General features: G+C 52.2%; 2 protein-coding genes across 2 annotated transcripts; one reads left to right on the top strand and one right to left on the bottom strand.

Annotated features, from left to right (window-relative positions):
• Positions 1–1727: 1727 nt before the first annotated feature.
• On the bottom strand, positions 1728–17231 carry LOC138366024 (keratin, type I cytoskeletal 9-like). Its single transcript, XM_069326744.1, has 2 exons — positions 17207–17231; positions 1728–2116 (listed from the first exon to the last, which is right to left on the bottom strand). Exons 1-2 carry the CDS (start codon positions 17229–17231, stop codon positions 1728–1730), a joined length of 414 nt encoding a protein of 137 aa, XP_069182845.1.
• Positions 17232–19321: 2090 nt separating this feature from the next.
• LOC138366023 (uncharacterized) lies at positions 19322–20758 on the top strand. The gene has a single exon (XM_069326743.1). It carries the CDS (start codon positions 19322–19324, stop codon positions 20756–20758), a length of 1437 nt encoding a protein of 478 aa, XP_069182844.1.
• The last annotated feature ends 3542 nt before the right edge of the window (positions 20759–24300 follow it).

The raw sequence follows: 24300 nt of genomic DNA, 5'->3' as shown, positions 1-24300 counted from the left end.
AATAATCGAAGAACGGGGCTCAGGAGTTGTAGCTCATCTCTTACATATACAGTTAAATAAATGCACACACAACATCCCCCCCAGAGGACGCTTTTTGTAAGCATGGGTACATGGTCATTTGTGCAGCTACCCTGGACTAGGGGTGGGCAACCCTTGGCACGCGTGCCACTTTTGGCGCGAGTGCCAAGGGTTAAACCCCTGACCTAGACTCTGAGGATGTCATAGCACTGGCACACTTAAGATTCGTTATGAGGATATTCTCATAATTGGATTGGATAAGGTCCAGCTCCAGCGACCTTATATTGGCAGGTAGGAAGGGTCTAGTAACTGGATGTTTGTAAGGTAATGTCGGAGAGCCTGGACGCAGGAGCCGGGGCGTGTTATCTGCCGCGTATCATGACGAAGGTTGGTAATCTTCACAGGCGTTACAAGAGCCAGCCGTAACAGCTCTAAGTTGACTTGATCATTCCCTCACGAACGAGGGCCCCTCGGCTGTGGTGGTGGGTGTCGAGGGCCCCTCGGCTGTGGTGGTGGGTGTCAAGGGCTCCTCGGCTGTGGTGGTGGGTGTCGAGGGCCCCTCGGCTGTGGTGGTGGGTGTCGAGGGCCCCTCGGCTGTGGTGGTGGGTGTCGAGGGCCCCTCGGCTGTGGTGGTGGGTGTCGAGGGCCCCTCGGCTGTGGTGGTGGGTGTCGAGGGCCTCTCGGCTGTGGTGGTGGGTGTCGAGGGCCCCTCGGCTGTGGTGGTGGGTGTCGAGGGCCCCTCGGCTGGACACCAACACAGTCGACGCTCTCTCCTCTTGTCATTATCGTTCGATGGAGGTTGTCTGGACGTGACGGTTGTGTGGATAACCTGGAGTGAAGATGTTAGGATAGGAGGAGGTTGTCCGGACGTTAACGGGTGTACGGATATGGAGGAGTCAGCGGTGTTCGGTTATGGAAAATACATTGATACGGGGGAGGCAGACGGTGGTGCTGGCTCCCTAAACCTTAAACTCGATTAAACCATCACAAAAGCATCCATATATTGAGTCCTTTCCCCCCCCCCTTCATCCCCCATCTCATTCCCCTTCACCCTCCCCCCTCCCCTTTAACCTTCCCCCCCCCCCCTCCCCTTCACCCTTCTACGCAAAGGAAATCGATTGCAAATAAATTTTTGCTCCAGTTTATGAGAATCCACTTTTCCGTTACATTTCTAGAGTTTCGCTAAGCAATTTGTAACCTTCATCGTGTTAAGCATTTAAGCGTCGATAATGCTCCTTTAAGACCCGGATTTGATAATGTCGTGAGGATGGAAACGGTCGTGGCGGCTTCGTCGTGGGGGCAGGAGCGCGCAGTGTTCCTAAAATACCCGGAGCTGGCTGGGTGAGCGCCGTGAGAATGAACCCAGGAGTCCTTAATGTTATTCGGTGGACTGTGCCAAGGCCGCCACATCCCGCTCCCACAAGGGCTACTCCGGCATGACAAAACGACGGATAATTTGGAAGGTGTAAGATTCTTGCTTGTGTAAGGGGCGCCATGATGGCTCCAGGTGGCCCAAGGCGGTTAGTTGGCTCGCTGCCTCCTTAACCAGCACGCCCCGTGAATGCTAACTACCGCCTTAAGAAACACTGATAATAACTGGGGGGATTTGTATTCGCGACAAGCGGGCTTTGTTTTTAACATTAGTGTTTCACCCACGTAGTCCGCTCAGTGGGTGACTTGAATGCTCTGTAAGTAGCGATCCTGCAGCTCTACGCCGCCGTGGCTGCTGCTACCGCGCTATCGTAGACGCCGCCACTGATGCCGCCGTCGTAGACGCCGCCACTAATGCCGCCGTCGTAGACGCCGCCACTAATGCCGCCGTCGTAGACGCCGCCACTAATGCCGCCGTCGTAGACGCCGCCACTAATGCCGCCGTCGTAGACGCCGCCACTAATGCCGCCGTCGTAGACGCCGCCACTAATGCCGCCGTCGTAGACGCCGCCACTAATGCCGCCGTCGTAGACGCCGCCACAAACGCCGCCGTCGTAGACGCCGCCACAAACGCCGCCGTGGTAGACGCCGCCACTAATGCCGCCGTCGTAGACGCCGCCACAAACGCCGCCGTGGTAGACGCCGCCCAGGAGCCTGGCGCTGAAGACTGGTATAGGGAGACGTGGCGTGACTCAGGGTCGGCCACTACCAAAGGGGGGTCCCCAGCTGTGTTTATGAGTGTCGATGAGGCAGGCGATGAGGATGACCCCCACAGCGACGCCCTTTGTCGCTCCACAGGCTACACACGCCGCTACCACCCCTTACATCTCCCTCCCCCCCCCCCTGCCCACCACACGCCCCTGCCCACCACACGCCCCTGCCCACCACACAGCGGCGGCCCTAAGAACATAGATCTACTAAATGGAAACAGAGCCCCACCATACATATTCCAAGATGAATTACAAGCCTGAACACCCCATAATCCCTAATGAAAAGATTCGGATCCAAACATACACGCAAGCATCTGAGTGTATATTTAAAAGCTGCACATTATTCACTCATAAACATACACATGTGTTGAAAAACGTTTGAAGAACCTTACGCGCGCGCGCGCGTACACGTTTTTTTTAAGGTTCAAGAGAGAGCAAGCTTAGCTTAGCTGCCCAGCACATACACTGTGTCAGCAAGGCGGACAGCCCGCCTGCTGTCGTAACTGTGTCAGCAAGGCGGACAGCCCGCCTGCTGTCGTAACTGTGTCAGCCAGGCGGACAGCTCGCCTGATATTTTATTTATTTCTCACCCTTTATTCCACATTTACAAAACTTTTCCTTCGCATACACCTCTCCATCAGCCTCATTCCGCCCCCCACCCCGTCCCCCCACCCCGTGACCCCACCAAAAAAAAAAAAACTTGTATTAACCCTATTATACTTACCCCTGTACACCTACACCAGTACATCTACCCCCTATATGCCTTCATCAGTACACCTGCCTACAGTACACCTGGCCACAGTACACCTGGCCACAGTACACCTGGCCACAGTACACCTGGCCACAGTACACCTGGCCACAGTACACCTGGCCACAGTACACCTGCCCACAGTACACCTGGCCACAGTACACCTGGCCACAGTACACCTGGCCACAGTACACCTGGCCACAGTACACCTCTCCCCGCGGGCTCCACACATCAACCTGTCACCCGTCTCCAAGACAAGCAGCCTCCTGAAATGATTGTACTTATTGGTACTTTTGAGCAAATAGTTACTATGATTTAGTGATGGCCTATTTTTGTACTATTCATTTGATAGTACGGAAAAAAAATTAAGCTGAAAACCAAACCTAAATATTCTTAGGCCTAGTATAACACATGTTACATTAGGCCTCAGCGTGAGTGTAGGCCTAGACGTTCTAGGAGGGATTAGGTGTTGTATTAATGTCGCTGATAAAAATGTTGCCGGTTTGTCCTAACTCAGTACCGCAAACGTCAACTTTCTGGGGGACCGTCACTACATGTTCGTACCTCCCCCCCCCCCCCACAGTTGCTTGGGCTGGGGCGGAGGGGGGGGGGGGTAGTGTGACCGCCCCCTCACCCCTCGAATTACTCCCCCCCCCCTCCCTGCCCATTCCCCCCACCCTCGTCCACCTATCCCCCCCCCCTTACGTTCAGTCAACTGACCCATATTCGAAAACAAATATCTTGACGATATTATTTTAATAATTTCCCCGGTGTCGAGTGAGTCCGGAGTCAGCACTAGCGAGGCCAGTACGGCGTGGGTGTGGGCGGGAGGGTGTGGTGGGCGGGAGGCGTGGGTGTGGGCGGGAGGGTGTGGTGGGCGGGAGGCGTGGGTGTGGTGGGCGGGAGGCGTGAGCGTGGGCGTTTACAGCACATCCTCCAACCCTCCAAAATCTTTCCAAGTTAAGAACTGTCTTAAGTGGTTTGGAACAGGTCAGTATATATATATATATATATATATATATATATATATATATATATATATATATATATATATATGGCTTGTACATCTGGCAGCCAGCTGCCGGAGTGAAGATGTACAAAAATTTAATAAATAGCGGATTTTCCCAAATGTAAATAAATATTATTGTGAATTTATGTTTATTAGGCCTATATAAGGTAGGCGATGATAAGATTAGGTGTTTTAGTTATGATAATTCAGGCAGTGTGTGTGTGTGTAGCTTGTGCCCAGACATGACTTCGAACACGGTCAAGTGTTCGATCATACGTCAAAGACTGAATTCCGTAGATTTCACTATCTCAATGATGGCCCAAACCCCACAGGATGGTTAGTCATACAGAGACATGTGATAGGCGGTCTGCACTGGCCTGTGTGATGGGGATTTTATAGCATCACCTAGTTAGCTTTTTTGACACACTGTACTCCACTTCATATAGTCTAGGGCAGCTGCACTAATGCACATGTACCTCATAACTTAAAAAAAAAAAAAAAAAAAAAAAAAAAAAAAACACACATCATCAGAAACTGAAGAAACGTCGACGTTTCGGTCCGTCCTGGACCATTGTCAAGCACGCGTCATGATCCAAGTCCAAGACGGACCGAAACGTCGTCTTTTCTCCATCTTGTGATGTGTGGTTTGGTCATCCAGCATCTTCAGCTCCGGTATTGTGACTCGTCGTCTCAATATCTCAATACTTGACTAATAGATATAATGAACCCCGCGGCCTCTTTGTGTTCGTAATGGGCTTCTCTCCCGTTTACTCTGGCGGCCGCTCGCCCACGCGTAGATGAGGTGTCCTAATAAGGCAGGCTGGGGTGGGCGGTGGGAGGTGGTTAGGGATTAATTATGGGAACAAGAACACCTGCCTCAGGGCAGGGCGGCCCGGGTAACCTGCCCTCCCCCTCCCACACACCACTACTTCTACCCCACAAACTTATTTTCACCATTATATTATATTATATTACATATATATATATATATATATATATATATATATATATATATATATATATATATATATATATATATATAAATATATATATATATATATATATATATATATATATATATATATATATATATATATATATATATATATATATATAACAGGAATTACCTTAAGTACTTTTTCGTATTTAATAATACATCTTCAGATGGGCGAGTTACATGTAAAAACATATGGACCTATATAAGCAGGAGAGAGATGAAGTGAAGTGAGGTACAATGATAACAAAATTTATGACTGGGATTGGGTGGGTATGAATAGGAGGAGCATCTTATGGGACAATAGGTTTTCTGCAGTTACCTTTATGTTCTTATGGCCCATACATGGATAATAATAGTATAAGATAGAGAATATTAACAATGAATTAGTGAGACAAATGTGTATCAATGATCCTACTCAATTCACTCTTTAACTGATCTATCAAAAATAGATCTAAATTATATAAATCCCTGCTAATGTTCAAATTACATGATATTGTAATCTGTATTAAAGCAGATTCAATTATGTTCCTATTGAAAGAGCTTTTACAATTCGTTATTGAAGAAGACATCTCCCAATCAATTTGGTGAGAATTTTCTGACAAATGAACAAACAAAGCATTAGACAATTGGCCATGTTTTACTGATTATTTATCATAGTAATTTTTTTTATTGTTCCTCACTTCACCTCTCTCCTGCCTATATATGCCCATATCTTTTTACTTGTAACTCACCCATCTGAAGATGTATTGTTAAATGCGAAAGTACTTAAGGTAATTCTTGTTTCAATTCTTCCTCCGTCGTCTGACACTGTCATATATATATATATATATATATATATATATATATATATATATATATATATATATATATATATATATATATATATATATATATATATATATATATATATATATATATAATATGGAAGGGAGTACCACCTCTAGCTGGAAGAAGGGGGACCCATAGCCTCGGAGGAAACCACGCATAACGCATTAGAGGGAATGTTTAGATCCCCTCCGATACAGTTTCTGTGTGCTTTTCTCCTACCACCCCCTTTCTTTTTTTTTGTGCTTTATTATGCATTTGATGGTTACAAGATATACATGGGATGATACAAAAATAATAATGCAAAAAGGTGCTTAAAGGTTATGGATCTCTTGAAAAACACAACAATGGGAAATATTGATGAATGTCACAGACGAGTTCGATCATTGTTGCAAGTCAAACACTTCTTCGAATTCCTCTGAAGTTGGACTAGTGCCCAAGACGCAACAGGCATTTCCCCTCTGAATCGCAACACTGAGGCGCTGGAACAAGAAACTTTTTGCTCTCTGGTCTTTTGTAGCGCTGATCAATTTGTCCCCCAATTCCTTCAGGAACTTCAATGCACATTTTCCCCACGAACCGAGGGTCTCCGAGCCGATCGGAACAAAGCTGTAGCAGTGTGCTAGACCTCTGTATTTAATAATTTTCTGCGATTCCCTGAAAGAAGCAGCACCACCGCTTTCACGTGTGCTGTAGTGGAGGTAGGTACTGGCCAGTGTGGCAGCGCACGTGTAGTCCCATACCACTTGCTTACCATCCTTCCAAGGTAGCAAGGTGACCCCATCAGGGCGCTTCTGAGGGTCGTTAGGTCTGGATAAGTGTGGTTCTCTTTGTGCCGGGCAGCGGGCTGTGGCGAGGCTCCTCTTGATGATGTCGTTGACTTCTTCATGTCGTGCAATTTTACCCTGTGATTTACGACATACCAGACCATGACGGCCATATTGGTCTGCCATCGCAGTTCCGCAGATGCACCTATGTTCGGTGAGGATGGGGGCGGCAAGGCGAAGGGCAACTCCAATGCGGAGAGCGTCATGACTGAGGCGAGTTCCCAGGGCTGCATTGGGCACAGCAAATAAGAAATCCCCAGCGTGGGGTGCTGTTACCGCTAGGAGGCGGGCTTTGTTTTCAGCATCAGCGTTGTCAATCATTGCTGTGACAGTCTTTTCCATTATGGGGCTATCCCAGTGGGCCTGCTTGTGGTCTTTTGGGACTTGTGGTCGGGGTTGAGGGTGTGCAATGGTGTCCCATTGTCTGGCTGCTTCGATGAACGTTTGATCATGAGTTCCCGCTGTCTCTCTCATACGCTCTGGTAGGATCTGCCCTACCAATTCGTTGGCTGCTGTACATGAGGATAAGAATGCTGGAAGTGCTACCTCAGTTGCCTTTCGTATGCCTATATATATATATATATATATATATATATATATATATATATATATATATATATATATATATATATATATATATATATATATATATATATATATATATATATATATATAATATATATATAATATATATTATTTCATTCACTTGGGCCATAGGAGCCTCGAACCACAGACCCCAAACGAGAGAGCGAGCGAGCGAGCATGAGATGACAGGGTGGTGGTTGAGAGGGGGCGGTGGTGAGAGGAAGAGACGCTTGGGGAGGGTAAGGGTAGGTAATGCTGGTCGGAAGAGAGGACGGTGTTTTAGGGACAGACGGAGGTTGTCTGTCAGTCTCGCTTTGCCGGGGGTGAGCTCCTGTTCCTTGTTTACCGTCTGTCTGTGATGTGGGGGTGGCCGACCCCCCCCCCCCCCCACACTCACCCTGGCCAACGCCACCCCTCCCTACTCACCCTGGCCAACGCCACCCCTCCCTACTCACCCTGGCCAACGCCACCCCCACCCCCCACACTCACCCTGGCTGTTTACCTCCTCTCATTTTATAATTAATTTTCAACTGGCGCAACATTTCTTTTGATCTGTGCCGGCATGCCTTATATGCATTCATACACGCCCTGACCCACGCCCTGATCAACACCCAAGATCACGGCAGATGCTGCTCCTCCCTCACCAGAAACAAGAGAAAAATCCTTATCACTATAGCATCCTTCTTTAGTTTGAAGTCTTGCTCTCGTAGCCCCTCTAGGCTGTCCTCTTTTCCCCCTTCCTGGAGGCCTGGTCGACGACCGGGCCGCGGGGACGCTAAGCCCCGGAAGCACCTCAAGGTAAGGTTCCTAAGAACAGCTCTGACAGGGGCTGACGCAGCAAGCACTGTTTGCTTGGCTGTTCCTGCTCTGCCTCGACCACCTCTAGTACTTAGGCTTGTGTTTAACCACGCATCAAGACGCTATACGAAGCCTTCTTTAGATTTATGAGTCTGGAAGATGCGTTGATGGCTCCGTGTTGGCGGGCAGGGGCTCTCTAAGCCTGTCTGTGCAGCGGCCCAATACTCAAGCCAGGGCGCCGGCCTCCCCCATCTCTCCCACAGACCTGCTCAACACCCTCCCCGCAGCTGGATCACCATTCAGATCACGATGGGCGCTGTGCAAATGGATCTGAAAGTCTAATTGGTAGTCTTGGCCAAGTAACAAATGAAGCTCCCACGGTTGCAAGCAGGCAGGTGGTCGACGAGTGCAACAATTGACATAAGCAACATAACAATTTAAAACGTATCCCATATTAAAATCGTGTATATCGAGAGACCTGCATTCCCACTTTCTGTCAGAGGACCAAGGGAGGTGGGGGAGACTTAACTAATACGACACCTGTTACCCGACATACATGGAAACTCATTAGGATCAGAGCGGCACTGGCACTCTGGAAGTGCCACTCAGGGAGTTATACTCTGCAAGTGGCTGGCACTGGGTTAGTAGCAGCCCCTGCTAGAGGCTGATCATATCTCTACTCCTCTCGCCAATATTAGCATTCTGCTCAACAACTTGATGGAATTTCTTGTATTACAAGTGAGTATGTAATCTCTCATCTCGGCCCAGGTACCGGTAGCACGGGTCTAGGAGCCTGGGGTACCGGTAGCACGGGTCTAGGAGCCTGGGGTACCGGTAGCACGGGTCTGGGAGCCTGGGGTACCGGTAGTACGGGTCTGGGAGCCTGGGGTACCGGTAGCACGGGTCTAGGAGCCTGGGGTACCGGTAGTACGGGTTTGGGAGCCTGGGGTACCGGTAGCACGGGTCTGGGAGCCTGGGGTACCGGTAGTACGGGTCTGGGAGCCTGGGGTACCGGTAGCACGGGTCTGGGAGCCTGAGGTACCGGTGGTGCGTACTGCCAGCAACAACAATTGGCTTAATTTACTATGAAAACAAATCTCTTCAGGGTGCCACACACACCCCTGGTCCCCCCGAGGGTGCCACACACACCCCTGACCCCCCGAGGGTGCCACACACACCCCTGACCCCCCCCCCCCCGAGGGTGCCACACCCCCCCCTGGGCCCCCCGAGGGTGCCACACACACCCCTGGGCCCCCCGAGAGTGCCACATAACCCCCTGGGTCCCCCGAGAGTGCCACACACCCACCTGGGCCCCCCGAGGGTGCCACACACCCCACCTGGGCCCCCCGAGGGTGCCACACACCCCCCTGGGCCCCCCAAGAGTGCCACACACCCCCCTGGGCCCACCGAGAGTGCCACACACACCCCTCCCCCTCCCCCCTCTGGCCCCAGGAGATAAGTCCTTAGTGATCAACATTAGCTGGAAAAGTTGAACATGTTATCAGCCGCGATAATGTTGCAGCAAGCAGAGGTGGACGTGCTCTGGGAGGGTTATAAGCGCACGACTTTGAACAATTGACTTGTTATTCTGCTTGTGAGGAGTTCACAACACCTGCTCCCTGGGGACACTTTACTAATGATCAACACTTTACAGGCTATGACGCCAGCCAACAAGGAGCACGTGTTATCTCTATTCTTGCTACAGTATAATATATATATTTATATGTGTGCGAGCGCGCTTTAATATACAAAATTGATTAGTATAGAAGAGTAAGGCATTAACATATTACAGACCTGTTGATGTGGAGTGTTGGACAGGAGGCTCACCTGGCCTGCCTGCTGGGGGCGACTCTGGGTGCTGATGGCCGCTCTTCACCTGATTGTGTTGATTTTTAGAACCCAAATCCTTGAGGACGCTCCCAGAGCGCGCTCTCTTTCCCAAGGGCAAGAGATCGGGTCTTTCTCTCTCTCTCTCGGGAGCCAAGGGCAAGAGATCGGGTCTCTCTCTCCCTCGGGAGCCAAGGGCAAGAGATCGGGTCTCTCTCTCCCTCGGGAGCCAAGGGCAAGAGATCGGGTCTCTCTCTCCCTCGGGAGCCAAGGGCAAGAGATCGGGTCTCTCTCTCTCGGGAGCCAAGGGCAAGAGATCGGGTCTCTCTCTCCCTCGGGAGCCAAGGACAAGAGATCGGGTCTCTCTCTCTCTCGGGAGCCAAGGGCAAGAGATCGGGTCTCTCTCTCTCGGGAGCCAAGGGCAAGAGATCGGGTCTCTCTCTCTCGGGAGCCAAGGGCAAGAGATCGGGTCTCTCTCTCCCTCGGGAGCCAAGGGCAAGAGATCGGGTCTCTCTCTCGGGAGCCAAGGGCAAGAGATCGGGTCTCTCTCTCCCTGGGGAGCCAAGGGCAAGAGATCGGGTCTCTCTCTCGGGAGCCAAGGGCAAGAGATCGGGTCTCTCTCTCCCTGGGGAGCCAAGGGCAAGAGATCGGGTCTCTCTCTCGGGAGCCAAGGGCAAGAGATCGGGTCTCTCTCTCTCTCTCTCTCTCTCTCTCTCTCTCTCTCTCTCTCTCTCTCTCTCTCTCTCTCTCTCTCTCTCTCTCTCTCTCTCTCTCTCTCTCTCTCTCTCTCTCTCTCGGGAGCCAAGGGCAATAGATTTTTGCGCTCCTTCTCTCGGCCCGACGGGAGAGAGCGTCCTTCATGCTGCTGCTGACTTCGCTGTATCTTGCGAAACATCGCAGGAAGTGTCCGTTGTTCACACTCTGCTTCCCATATTAAGGAATTTTCTGCCTGGGCGCTAATTTAGTTAATTGTTGTGTGTACTGTGGCAACAAGGTGGAGTGCCACTGTGGTGGGGACGGTTGCCGGCCGGAGACGCGTGCCTCTGGCCCGTATGGCAACTGGTTGTCATCTTGAGGACTCTTAGTCTCGGAGAAGAGAATGATTAGCATTCAGGGGAGTCTTGAAGGCTCTCAACACACACACACACTGCTTTGTTGTCTTCTATCTTTGCTTTCTTTTTTCGCCTCCTTTCTCATTCTTCCTCCCGCGTCTCCCTCATTCTTTCTCCCGCGTCTCCCTCATTCTTCCTCCCGCGTCTCCCTCATTCTTCCTCCCGCGTCTCCCTCATTCTTCCTCCCGCGTCTCCCTCATTCTTCCTCCTGCGTCTCCCTCATTCTTCCTCCCGCGTCTCCCTCATTCTTCCTCCTGCGTCTCCCTCATGGTTCTCCCTCATTCTTTCTCCCGCCTCTCCATACATAGTGGCCACCGTGCTGCCCACACACACGGTGGCCACCCAAAGTCTTAATTATTTTTGTTTAGCAATAATTATTCCAAATTTACTTTTAGACTATTTTAAGAATAAACTGCTTGTTCTCCCCATCGGTATAGACGGTGGTTGTAGGTATTTTGGTGCTTGTTTAAACGGCAGGAATTTTAGTAAGCAGCTGGTCCAGGTGGTCGTAGATTGACTGACTGGGTGGTACTTGTGCTTGTGCGTGTGGGTGGTGCTTGTGCGTGTGGGTGGTGCGTGTGGGTGGTACTTGTGCTTGTGGGTGGTGGGTGTTGCGTGTGGGTGGTACTTGTGCGTGTGGGTGATACTTGTGCGTGTGGGTGGTGCGTGTGGGTGGTACTTGTGCTTGTGGGTGGTGGGTGTTGCGTGTGGGTGGTACTTGTGCGTGTGGGTGATACTTGTGCGTGTGGGTGGTGCGTGTGGGTGGTACTTGTGCTTGTGGGTGGTGGGTGTTGCGTGTGGGTGGTACTTGTGCGTGTGGGTGATACTTGTGCATGTGGGTGGTGCGTGTGGGTGGTACTTGTGCGTGTGGGTGGTGGGTGTTGCGTGTGGGTGGTGGGTGCGTGTGGGAGCGGCTGCTTTGTGTGACAGAGATAAGACTGACTCGGTCCACGACGATTTACCTAACTAGACTTAAACGTCAGGATCAATTGAGCCAGAAATTGCTAACTTGTCTAGCACTGCCCTTTGTGTAGACGCCGTGTGCTGTGGGGCGTCTCAGGACGGGATCCACCCAACTGTTTGGTGGTGTTTTAAGATTCAGCTCCTCGGTACAAAGCAGCACGGGCTATGGTGAGCCCGTCGTACACACCCAGCACAGATGTGCCTGGCCAAGCAACTCTTCTTGTACATTAATGGAGAAAGCTCTTCCGTGGGGGACTGGAGATATGGGAGTGAAGCAGGTGTGCCAGAGTAGAGTTGTGATGCTGCCTAGCGTGATGGGAAGTGTGCTAGAGCAGAGTTGGTTGTAACACAGAGTGTTTTATGGTGGTGGCGGTGTGCGTGTTGCCCACCATTGCCTTAGACGCAGTCCCAGGTGATTGGGATCTCTGTGAGGCTTCATCTTCATCTGACTATCTGTTGCACGCTCTCTACCCTGTTGCATCGTCCACGCCCACCCCCTCTACCTGCCCACCCCCTCTACCTGCCCACTACTCTACCTGCCCACCCCCTCTACCTGCCCACCCCCCTCTACCTGCCAACCCCCCCTCTACCTGCCCACCCCCCTCTACCTGCCCAGCCGCCCACATCCAAGAGTGTCGGGCCGTAAGCCTGGCCGCCCACGCCCACAGCACCGGCAGATGCAGCCCAGGATTGGTTAATAAGGAGCGTCCAGCCCCCAATAGCTCTAATTATCAGGTATTAAATAAAGATACGAACAAATAAAGACCAGACCCAATCCTCTCGTCTGACGCCGCCCACAACCCCCCCTTCCCAGTCCTCACTACTCTGCCCACTCTACTACTATTCTTTCCAATCTCCCAGTTCTTTCTAGTTCTTCTATTCTGGTCCCTAGTTGTCCCTTGGCCTAGTTGTCCCTGGCCTAGTTGTCCCTGGCCTAGTTGTCCCTGGCCTAGTTGTCCCTTGGCCTAGTTGTCCCTTGGCCTAGTTGTCCCTTGGCCTAGTTGTCCCTGGCCTAATTGTCCCTGGCCTAGTTGTCCCTGGCCTAGTTGTCCCTGGCCTAGTTGTCCCTGACCTAGTTGTCCCTGACCTAGTTGTCCCTGACGTAGTTGTCCCTGGCCTAGTTGTCCCTGGCCTAGTTGTCCCTGACGTAGTTGTCCCTGGCCTAGTTGTCCCTGGCCTAGTTGTCCCTGACGTAGTTGTCCCTGGCCTAGTTGTCCCTGGCCTAGTTGTCCCTGGCCTAGTTGTCCCTGGCCTAGTTGTCCCTGGCCTAGTTGTCCCTGGCCTAGTTGTCCCTGGCCTAGTTGTCCCTGACCTAGTTGTCCCTGGCCTAGTTGTCCCTGACCTGGCTGTATTTGTGGGGGATGAACTAGGGCTACCTGGTTGATACCTGGTTGATGGGGTTCTGGGAGTTCTTCTACTCCCCAAGCCCGGCCCGAGGCCAGGCTCGACTTGTGAGAGTTTGGTCCACCAGGCTGTTGCTTGGAGCGGCCCGCAGGGCCACGTACCCACCACAGCCCGGCTGATCCGGAACTTCTCTTAGAAAACCGTCCAGTTTTCTCTTGAAGATGTCCACGGTTGTTCCGGCAATATTTCTTATGCTCGCTGGGAGGACGTTGAACAACCGCGGACCCCTGATGTTTATACAGTGCTCTCTGATTGTGCCTATGACACCTCTGCTCTTCACAGGTTCAATCTTGCATTTTCTTCCATATCGTTCACTCCAGTACGTTGTTATTTTACTGTGTAGATTTGGGACCTGACCCTCCAGTATTTTCCAGGTGTATATTATTTGGTATCTCTCTCTCGTCTCCTTTCTAGAGAGTACATTTGGAGAGCTTTGAGACGATCCCAATAATTTAGGTGTTTTATCTCGTCTATGCGTGCCGTATATGTTCTCTGTATTCCCTCTATTTCAGCAATCTCTCCTGCTCTGAAGGGGGAAGTGAGTACTGAGCAGTACTCGAGACGGGACAGCACAAGTGACTTGAAGAGTACAACCATTGTGATGGGATCCCTGGATTTGAAAATTCTCGTAATCCATCCGATCATTTTTCTGGCTGACGCGATATTTGCTTGGTTATGCTCCCTAAACGTTAGATCGTCGGACATCATTATTCCCAAATCCTTGACATGCTGTTTTCCTACTATGGGAAGATTCGATTGTGTTTTGTACCCTGTATTATGTTTCAGATCCTCATTTTTGCCGTACCTGAGTACCTGAAATTTATCACTGTTAAACATCATGTTATTTTCTGCTGCCCAATCAAAAACTTTGTTGACATCTGCTTGTAGTTTTTCAATGTCTTCAGCAGAGGTAATTTTCATGCTGATTTTTGTGTCATCTGCAAAGGACGACACGAAGCTGTGGCGTGTATTTTTGTCTATATCAGATATGAGAATAAGGAACAGTAGCGGTGCAAGGACTGTACCTTGAGGTACAGAGCTTTTAACATCGCTTGGACTCGATTTTATCTGATTGACTGTTACTCTTTGTGTTCTGTTCGACAGGAAATTGAGTATCCAGCGTCCTACTTTTCCAGTTATTCCCATTGACCTCATTTTGTGAGCTATCACCCCATGGTCACATTTGTCGAACGCCTTTGCAAAGTCTGTGTATACAACATCTGCATTTTGCTTTTCTTCTAGGGCTTCTGTGATTTTGTCATAGTGGTTGAGTAACTGTGACAGACAGGATCTTCCCGCTCTAAATCCATGTTGTCCTGGATTGTGCAATTCATTGTTTTCCATAAAACTAGAAATTTGATTCCTAATCACTCTTTCAAACACTTTTATTATGTGTGATGTTAGTGCAACTGGCCTATAATTTTTTGCCAAGGCTTTACTCCCCCCCTTGTGCAACGGAGCTATATCTGCAGATTTAAGTGCTGCTGGTATCTCCCCTGTATCCAGGCTCTTTCTCCATATTACGCTGAGTGCTCTCGCTACTGGTACTTTACATTTCTTTATGAATATTGAATTCCATGAGTCAGGCCTTGAGTCAGTTCCATGAGTCAGGCTCTTGGTTGTTATTGATGGTAGAGTGTGTGTGTGTGTGTGTGTGTGTGTGTGTGTGTGTGTGTGTGTGTGTGTGTGTGTGTGTGTGTGGCATTTATTCACATTGAATTCCATTTGGCACAGGATGCAAAACCCTTGAAGCATCACATACACACACCACACACCACATACCACACACCACACACCACACACCACACACCACATACCACACACCACATACCACACGCACACACACAGAGGAAGCAGTCAGTAACAGCTGTCTAACTCCAGGTACCTACCTATTTACTGCTAGGAGAACAGGAGCATCAGGGTGAAAGAAACTCTGCCCATTTGCTCCTGCATCCGCCGGGGATTGAACCCGGAACCTTAGGACTACGAATGCCAAGCGCTGTCCACTCAGCTATCGGGCCCCTTCCCTACCACCAGTTGTCTAATTTAAAGGCTCCTGACCTATCAAAGCTCCTTTTTAAAGTATGAATGTCGTTTTCTTCAGCGCCTAATGCTTTAATTAGTTCTATTTTCCTACTACTACTACTACTACTACTACTACTACTATTACGCTCAAAAATAACAACCTAACCCCTCTCTGGCTGCCTGCGCGAGTTGACGCGCGCGTTAAAGATTCTGTCTAATATTAAGAACCTTAATTCGGAGGAAGATGATAAAATGGTAGATTATGGGAGACTTGCGCACGAAGGTGGAGTTGATAGCAGGTCCTGCGTCCCGGTCCAGTCCTGCCCGGACTGCCCTCCCCAGGTCCAGTCCTGCCCGGACTGCCCACTCCAGGTCCAGTCCTGCCTGGCCTGCCCACCCCAGGTCCAGTCCTACCTGGACTGCCCACCCCAGGTCCAGTCCTGCCTGGATTGGACCTGACCTAACAGCCATAATGGCTGTTAGCCCTTCGGAGCGCCTCCATTATGCAGCCAATCAAGCCACGTTTTGTAGAGTAAGATCTCGCTAATTACCCCAGCTGAGATCTCTTCATCTTTCAAGTAAAAAAATGACTTAATTCCCCCGCCCGGTGGAAGCAGTCTGATCATGGGGCCGATGACTGGAAGTCTGTTATTAGCGAGTTGTGTACGAGGGGGACCCGCCTGGGGCCGTTATTAGCGAGTTGTGTACGAGGGGGACCCGCCTGGGGCCGTTATTAGCGAGTTGTGTACGAGGGGGACCCGCCTGGGGCCGGCACCGCTCAGTTTTCTCTGCTGTTTGAGGTCTTCTGCCCGGCTGCTGCTGGAGCGCCAGGCTCCATCCGGCCGCGGCTGGCACCTCCAGGAATACTGCCCGGGCTTGACACTTTGACACCTGACACACCCTTGTCAAGACCTATGGAGGGAAGGGGGGAAGGGTGGCTGCCCCCAGGGAAGATCCAATTCGAAATCAGTCGACTCAGGGGCGTAGGCCCGGAATCGCTCACCTGTCCAGATGACGGATGAGAGGTGAGAGAGACGGGAAGATATATAGAAGGGACGGAAGCAGACAGAAGGATGTACAGGGGAGCCATGAAACACTCGGTGCCGTCATTGTGTTGTAGTCCCTCACAAGGTCAACACGAAGTATGTTGAGAGTACAGTACACTTGACTTTTTGTAAACCCAAGTATTCCTTAAACCGATTGTACTCCTTAACCAACTAAAGATCACATAACAATCTTCATTTTAGATAAAGACGAGGTACTGGTCGCGGGAACATCTCTGAACTGATGCCATTGGCATCTTTAGCCGCCACTAAACCCATCACTTGGTTCAGTAGTTTCTTTATGAATAAGTGACTGTAACCCTCGGCCTCCAGCCAGTCACAGGACTCTCTCAATCAAACAATTCGGAACAAATAAAGCACTGTCTTGCCCCAATTGATATCCTCAACCAATCGGCAATAATCCCGCTCACAGCCTCGACCAATCACCAATACATCGCATCAAGACAGCGACCCGTATCCTTAACCAATCAACAGCGTTCCTGCCCTCCGTCTTCAACCACTCAGCAACTTTTCCGTTCTAATCCACCAATCCGTCCTCCTAAGGTTTCCCAACGTCCAGAAAACGGTCAATTTGAAGTTCCCTTCTCCTAACCTACCAGAGGACCCAAAACAGAAAACGGGACAGTACGTCACTTTGGCCAGCCGCTTCCATTGTCTAGTACGACAATTTTTTGGCCTTGTGTAACGCCTACGAGCGAAAAGCGACGCTCTTTTGTCGCTTTTATTTATCAAGAATTTGTTTTAAACTCATTTTTTGGGGGGTAGGAGGGGGGGGGGGAATCATGACTTTTTTTTTATTTTCGTGGTATTATTTTTTATTTTGCAATATTCGTTTACTTTATTGATCTCTTGTAATTATTTACTTTGTTGCTTGGCTTCTTCCTCCATCTTTCCCTGCAGGTGTTGTGGTTGTTGCTGTTGTTACTACTGCTAGTACTTGTGGTAGTACTTGTGGTAGTACTTGTGGTAGTACTTGTGGTAGTACTTGTGGTAGTACTTGTAGTAGTACTTGTGGTAGTACTTGTGGTAGTACTTGTAGTAGTACTTGTGGTAGTACAAGTACAAGTACACCACAAGCAACACACTGTGGGTGAGGGGTGGGTGAGGGGGAGGGGGGAGGGGGGGAGGGGGAGGGGAGGGGGGGAGGGGAGGGGGAGGAGCGTTGGGAGGAGACACGGGGAGATGGGCGATAAAGATGAAGAATGTGGAAGACCGAGGAAGCAACAAATATATGCGACAAGCAACATTATTCGCAAAAACACTCCCATGTGTTGTAGCTGTCGGCTGGTGCGTTTGTTTGTTTGTTTGTAACAGGGGTGGAGAGAGAGGGGGGGGGGGGGAGAGGGGGGATGACTAGTGTTGGTAGATTGTGTTTTGCTTCACGTTTTCTACTTATTTTGTTCTCTTGTATTGCTCTTGTTTTTCTCCGTTTGTTCTATTTTCTTTGGGTTCTTATCATTGAAGGTCGACGCCGTCCAAGTCTTACCTGATCTTGCGAGGAGTTCCTCTCATTACCTGTTTCTTGATGCGTCAAACACAATTATGTTCATGAAGGACATCTTCTATATCATTATAACTGACACCCCGGAGGTCACGAAGCCCGCCCCGCCAGGCGCGCGGCCCCGGCTGGAACATCCTCCCTGGAACACCCTTCCTGGAACACTCTCCCTGGAACACTCTCCCTGCAACACTCTCCCTGCAACACTCTCCCTGCAACACCCTCCCTGGAACATCCTCCCTGGAACATCCTCCCTGGAACACCCTCCCTGGAACATCCTCCCCGGAACACCCTCCCTGGAACACCCTCCCTGGAACACCCTCCCTGGAACATTCTCCCTGGAACATCCTCCCTGGAACACCCTCCCTGGAACACCCACCCTGGAACACCCTCCCTGGAACACCCCTCCCTAGAACACCCCTCCCTGGAACACTCTCCCTGGAACACCCTCCCTGGAACACCCTCCCTGGAACATCCTCCCTGGAACACCCTCCCTGGAACACCCTCCCTGGAACACTCTCCCTGGAACACCCACCCTGGAACACCCTCCCTGGAACACCCTCCCTGGAACATCCTCCCTGGAACACCCTCCCTGGAACACCCTCCTTGGAACACCCTCCCTGGAACACCCACCCTGGAACACCCTCCCAGGACACTTCAGGGAGCGCCTTCGGGTCTGGACAGCGTGTGTGTGGTCGAGGACGTTTATCGTGGCCTAAGACGCTGTCATTCTTGATGCTGAACCAAGTGACAGGAGCAGCATGATGAAGATACTTATCACTATCATGATGAGCCAATTCCCCTGTTTTGCAACTACGCATGTGTGTGTGTGTGTGCCCCTTCATACGCACTGTGACACAGTGCTTATTTCTGACACTGCGTAAGGATCTGGCACAACCCGCGCATGGCTCCACGGCCACATTTATAAATTTTCAGCATTTATATATTTTTCTCACAGTTTCTTATCGCGTCATCTAGAGTCGTGTTCCCGCCTAGTGAGATAAGCCGATAACGCACAAATTAGAGCGTAGAACAGTGACATGTAATAAGAGGTGAAATAGTAGCGCCTTGCGCAAGGATAATTTCGTGCAAGCAGATTACAGACGTGTAATTATGATTAAACCATTGCGTATCAGATTATGCTTGTGTGAACCCGAGCCTTCACCACACGCAACCACAGTTAAAGTAGCCGGCAGCAGCAGCAGCAGCTGGAGGCGAGGCAGCAGCAGCAGCAGCAGCTGGAGGCGAGGCAGCAGCAGCAGCAGACGAGGCAGCAGCAGCAGCAGCAGACAAGGCAGCAGCAGCTGGAGACGAGGCAGCAGCAGTGAATGCTGTATTGTGCTTTATATCGCCTCTATTCTTATAATTGTGTGCATACATGTAGTTGAGTAAGCTCTGTCCTCCGGCGAAGAGAAATGTAATTAAAGCCATTTTAGCAGATGTTTCAAGCTGTTATTGCTCTTGAGAGTGGAATATTTAAATGAGCTGCCCATCTCTCTCTCTCTTCTACAACGCCTCAACATCCGCAGCCCCTGCCACCGGCAGTCCCTGCCACCGGCAGTCCCTGCCACCGGCAGTCCCTGCCACCGGCAGTCCCTGCCACCGGCAGTCCCTGCCACCGGCAGCCCCTGCCACCGGCAGCCCCTGCCACCGGCAGCCCCTGCCACCGGCAGCCCCTGCCACCGGCAGTCCCTGCCACCGGCAGTCCCTGCCACCGGCAGTCCCTGCCACCGGCAGCCCCTGCCACCGGCAGCCCCTGCCACCGCAGCCCCTGCCACCGCAGCCCCTGCCACCGCAGCCCCTGCCACCGGCAGTCCCTGCCACCGCAGCCCCTGCCACCGCAGCCCCTGCCACCGGCAGCCCCTGCCACCGGCAGCCCCTGCCACCGGCAGCCCCTGCCACCGGCAGCCCCTGCCACCGGCAGCCCCTGCCACCGCAGCCCCTGCCACCGGCAGCCCCTGCCACCGCAGCCCCTGCCACCGGCAGCCCCTGCCACCGCAGCCCCTGCCACCGGCAGCCCCTGCCACCGGCAGCCCCTGCCACCGGCAGCCCCTGCCACCGGCAGCCCCTGCCACCGGCAGCCCCTGCCACCGGCAGCCCCTGCCACCGGCAGCCCCTGCCACCGGCAGCCCCTGCCACCGCAGCCCCTGCCACCGGCAGCCCCTGCCACCGCAGCCCCTGCCACCGGCAGCCCCTGCCACCGCAGCCCCTGCCACCGCAGCCCCTGCCACCGGCAGCCCCTGCCACCGGCAGCCCCTGCCACCGGCAGCCCCTGCCACCGCAGCCCCTGCCACCGGCAGCCCCTGCCACCGCAGCCCCTGCCACCGGCAGCCCCTGCCACCGGCAGCCCCTGCCACCGGCAGCCCCTGCCACCGGCAGCCCCTGCCACCGGCAGCCCCTGCCACCGGCAGCCCCTGCCACCGGCAGCCCCTGCCACCGGCAGCCCCTGCCACCGGCAGCCCCTGCCACCGGCAGCCCCTGCCACCGGCAGCCCCTGCCACCGCAGCCCCTGCCACCGGCAGCCCCTGCCACCGGCAGCCCCTGCCACCGGCAGCCCCTGCCACCGGCAGCCCCTGCCACCGGCAGCCCCTGCCACCGGCAGCCCCTGCCACCGGCAGCCCCTGCCACCGGCAGCCCCTGCCACCGGCAGCCCCTGCCACTGGCAGCCCCTGCCACCGCAGCCCCTGCCACTGGCAGCCCCTGCCACCGCAGCCCCTGCCACTGGCAGCCCCTGCCACCGCAGCCCCTGCCACCGCAGCCCCTGCCACCGGCAGCCCCTGCCACCGGCAGCCCCTGCCACCGGCAGCCCCTGCCACTGGCAGCCCCTGCCACCGCAGCCCCTGCCACTGGCAGCCCCTGCCACCGCAGCCCCTGCCACTGGCAGCCCCTCCACGACTGCCTCTGCCATTTTCAGTGAAAAGTCAGTTCCATTGTTTATATTGTTTTATCCATCTTCGTGTCGTTTCGTTTTTTAAATGTTTTTAACCAATTTGATCAATCGAAAATTGTTCTCTGAGATTCGTATTCTCGTCCTGCTGTGGGAGGCGTGGCCGTGGGGGGGGGGGCGTGGCCGTGGGGGGGCGTGGCCGTGGGGGGGCGTGGCCGTGGGGGGGCGTGGCCATGGGGGCGTGTGGGTGCCGCGGCCACGCCCCCCCACGACCGGTGGCCGAGGTCACCATAAATCACACAGAAGCGCTGTTGGGACGAGTTTTACGACGGGCCTGAGCGACTTGTGGGTTGCCCGCTTCCATAGTTTTAATTACTCGGGTACACACCAAACGGCTCTTCCTCCGGCTCGATCCTCACCCCCCCCCCTCCCCTCCTTCATCCCAAGTATCGTATCTACCCATTCTCGTTTTACCATAAAATGTTAATGACAACATTTTCCGTTCGTGCGAAGGTGGAGGGGGGGGGGGGAGGGGAGGGGAGGGGGCAGGCTCAGGCCTCGTGGGGGGGGGGGGGGTGCACGTCGTCCCTCCCCCCCCCCCCCATCGCCTTTATCAAGTTGTGTGTAAAATTATCTGTCAACATTGAGGGGCCGAATATGGCGACCGTCACTATGGTCCGTGACTTTCAACTTCTGTTTTGTATTAATAATTGCCAGTGGGGGGGGGGGGGAGGGGTGAAGGTGTTCCTCCAGCATGGTGATGGAGGAACACCTTTTTCACCCGGCAGTGTTCACCCTGGGTGCTGGAGGAGCACCTTGCCAACAATACACATTAATAATAAGATATAATCCAAGGCTGGCACCTGGGCCGGGAGCCTCGACCGCCGCCCATATTAGCGACCTGAACTTAGGAACAGTTGTTCTCTTTTTGTTATTCAGTTTACCTGGTTATGAACGGGGGTAAAGAGCTCGCAACACACCGTCTCGTCCAACCCGTCCTCAGAGCAGCTCCATTCCATCCAGCGGCCGACCCCCAAGGAAGCATTCATCAACTTTACAACCTGTCCTCGCAGTAGGCTGGTTAAAGCAGCGGCCGTCTTCCCCCAGATGCATTCATCAATTTTAACATACTGTGTATTAAAAAATGTTTGTTCTCGTATATAAATTATTCTTATTATTACTAAAAATTCTATGTACAGTTAGGTTAGGTGTTTAGGTTCTGTTGTTGATTATTTGTAGTACGTGGGTGAAGGATTTACAGCGTTGTGGTTCGAACAAAAGTCATTAGCGAAGTACTTGTTCCGGAAGTGTTCGAACGAAATCAGTTGTGAGTCGTGTGTAAACCGCTTTTCATTCATAAACAGCTGGGGGTTTGGCGGGTGCATGCCAGCCCGTCTTCCAAACAAGACCCAAAAGTGATTCCATCCACCCGCCAAACCCCCTGTTTATAAATGAAAAACGGTTTACACACGACTAACAACTGATTGCGTTCGAACACTTCCGGACCAAGTGCTTCACTGACGAATTTTGTTCGAACCACCACGCTGTAAATGCGTGTAGCACCCACGTACTACAAATACAAATAATCGCCAACAGAACCTAGACACCTAACCTAACCTATGCCTATATATGTACAATATGCTAATATATTATAATATTAATTTATATTTGAGAACATTACCGTTTTGAATAAACAGCATGTACAAAGTTATGAATGCGTCAGTGGGGTCGACCGCTGGATGTAATGGACTTGAGTCGAGGACGAGTTGTGCATGGAATGGACTTTGGGTCTTTGTTTATGAGGATGGACTGCTTCGTCACTGGCCATGAAGGCAAGGACGCATCCCTGACAGCGAGCGGGCAAAGAATAAAAATTAGTAAGAATAGGTAAAGGCAGCACTGGCACCCCACACCGAGGAGGAGGAGGAGCTAGTGGTGGTGGAGGAGCCACCACGCAGGTGGAGGAGACTAAGGTGTTGTCAGACACCTTAGTCTCCTCCACTCACCAACAGCACAACAAACGTCACTGTTAACCCAGACTGCTTTTACGGCAATTCCGCGAGGCTATATAAATGTAATAGGAAAGTATCTGCCAGTGGCGCGTTGACGCCGGGATGGCGAGGGCGGCCCACCACGCTCTAAACAAGTGTATAGCCGTCAACACAATTTGTGGCACCTTCAGTAGTCACCTCTTGAAGTGCTGCGGCGCCGACACCTTCTGTATTAGCTCACTGCGGCTTCCCTTTGAAGCACCGCGAGGTGGTAGAGGAGGACTACCCCACAGGGGAGAGACGCAGTGCTGACGGAGGCGCAGCGACTGAGGCATGCAGCTTCTTAAGTCCGCCATTAAGGAGGCGCAGTTGATGCCATGTTGCAGACCAATCATGAACGGTGGAGGCGCAATTTCTGTAGACAAGAGTCGTCGACGACAGAGGCGGAGATCCTGGTCGTCTTGGCGACCAGACGAGACTCGCTTAATCCCCCTCCACCACGACACCTTTACCAACGTCTGAGTTACCACACTCACCCCCGACGACCCCCAAGTTTTCGGAACGTTGTGAATACGTCAGGGTGTAACAGGATACGCTTACGCTTCATCAAGAGGACTGGTGCTTCATCAAGAGGGTGGGAAAGATCACAGAGGGGCGGCACTGTGCCAGGAGGATGTTAGAGTGGTCACAGGCCGCTCACACAGCACCGAGCAACTGGGGATGAAGGCTGACGAGAAGACTGACAACTCGGAGAAAGGGGGTAAAAAGAGAGAGACGACAAGACTTATTGGTGGTGATAAGAGTGTTGGGTGTTGACCCTGAGACCAGGCTGGGAAGTGGAGGAGCACGAGGACAAGACAAGGAAGTGGACTTCGGCTCCTCGGAACGGTGTTTCTCAGCAGACCTAACAACCCCCCACTCCCCCCCCCCCACACACACACAGACGGAAGATGATGATGTTGTTATAGATTCAGCTACTCGGAACAAGTTCCAAGTAGCACGGGCTATGGTGAGCCCGTAACTTACCTGGCACAGGAGCGGGGCAAGTAGCACGGGCTATGGTGAGCCCGTAACTTACCTGGCACAGGAGCGGGGCAAGTAGCACGGGCTATGGTGAGCCCGTAACTTACCTGGCACAGGAGCGGGGCAAGTAGCACGGACTATGGTGAGCCCGTAACTTACCTGGCACAGGAGCGGGGCAAGTAGCACGGGCTATGGTGAGCCCGTAGTGGACTTGCCTGGCACAGGAGCGGTGTGCAGACGGAAGATAAGAAGTCGCCTGTGTTAAGAAGGATTAGTACCAGAAGCCGCTTGCCCCGCAGCTTAGGGCAAAAGTGGACTCGTCTCCGTCTTAAGGGAATTGTCAAGATTTTTTTAACTTTACTTTTCTGTTAAGATTGTTATTTTAGCTCAAGCGGAGACCTGAATTACTGACGAGCAAATGTAAATGAGGACATATTTCCCCGTATTAGTATGGACGGAAATGGCGATAGTGGCATAATATGGGTCGTAGTTGGACGAGTTTGCTGTCAGGGTTGATGGGTGGGACCTGCAGGAGATGATTTCCCGCTGAGATAAGAT

This window comes from Procambarus clarkii, chromosome 18, assembly GCF_040958095.1.
Source record: "Procambarus clarkii isolate CNS0578487 chromosome 18, FALCON_Pclarkii_2.0, whole genome shotgun sequence".
Lineage (NCBI taxonomy): Eukaryota > Metazoa > Arthropoda > Malacostraca > Decapoda > Cambaridae > Procambarus > Procambarus clarkii.
The sequence above is the reverse complement of the archived record's forward strand: the minus strand, read 5'-3'. Positions and strand labels throughout refer to the sequence as shown.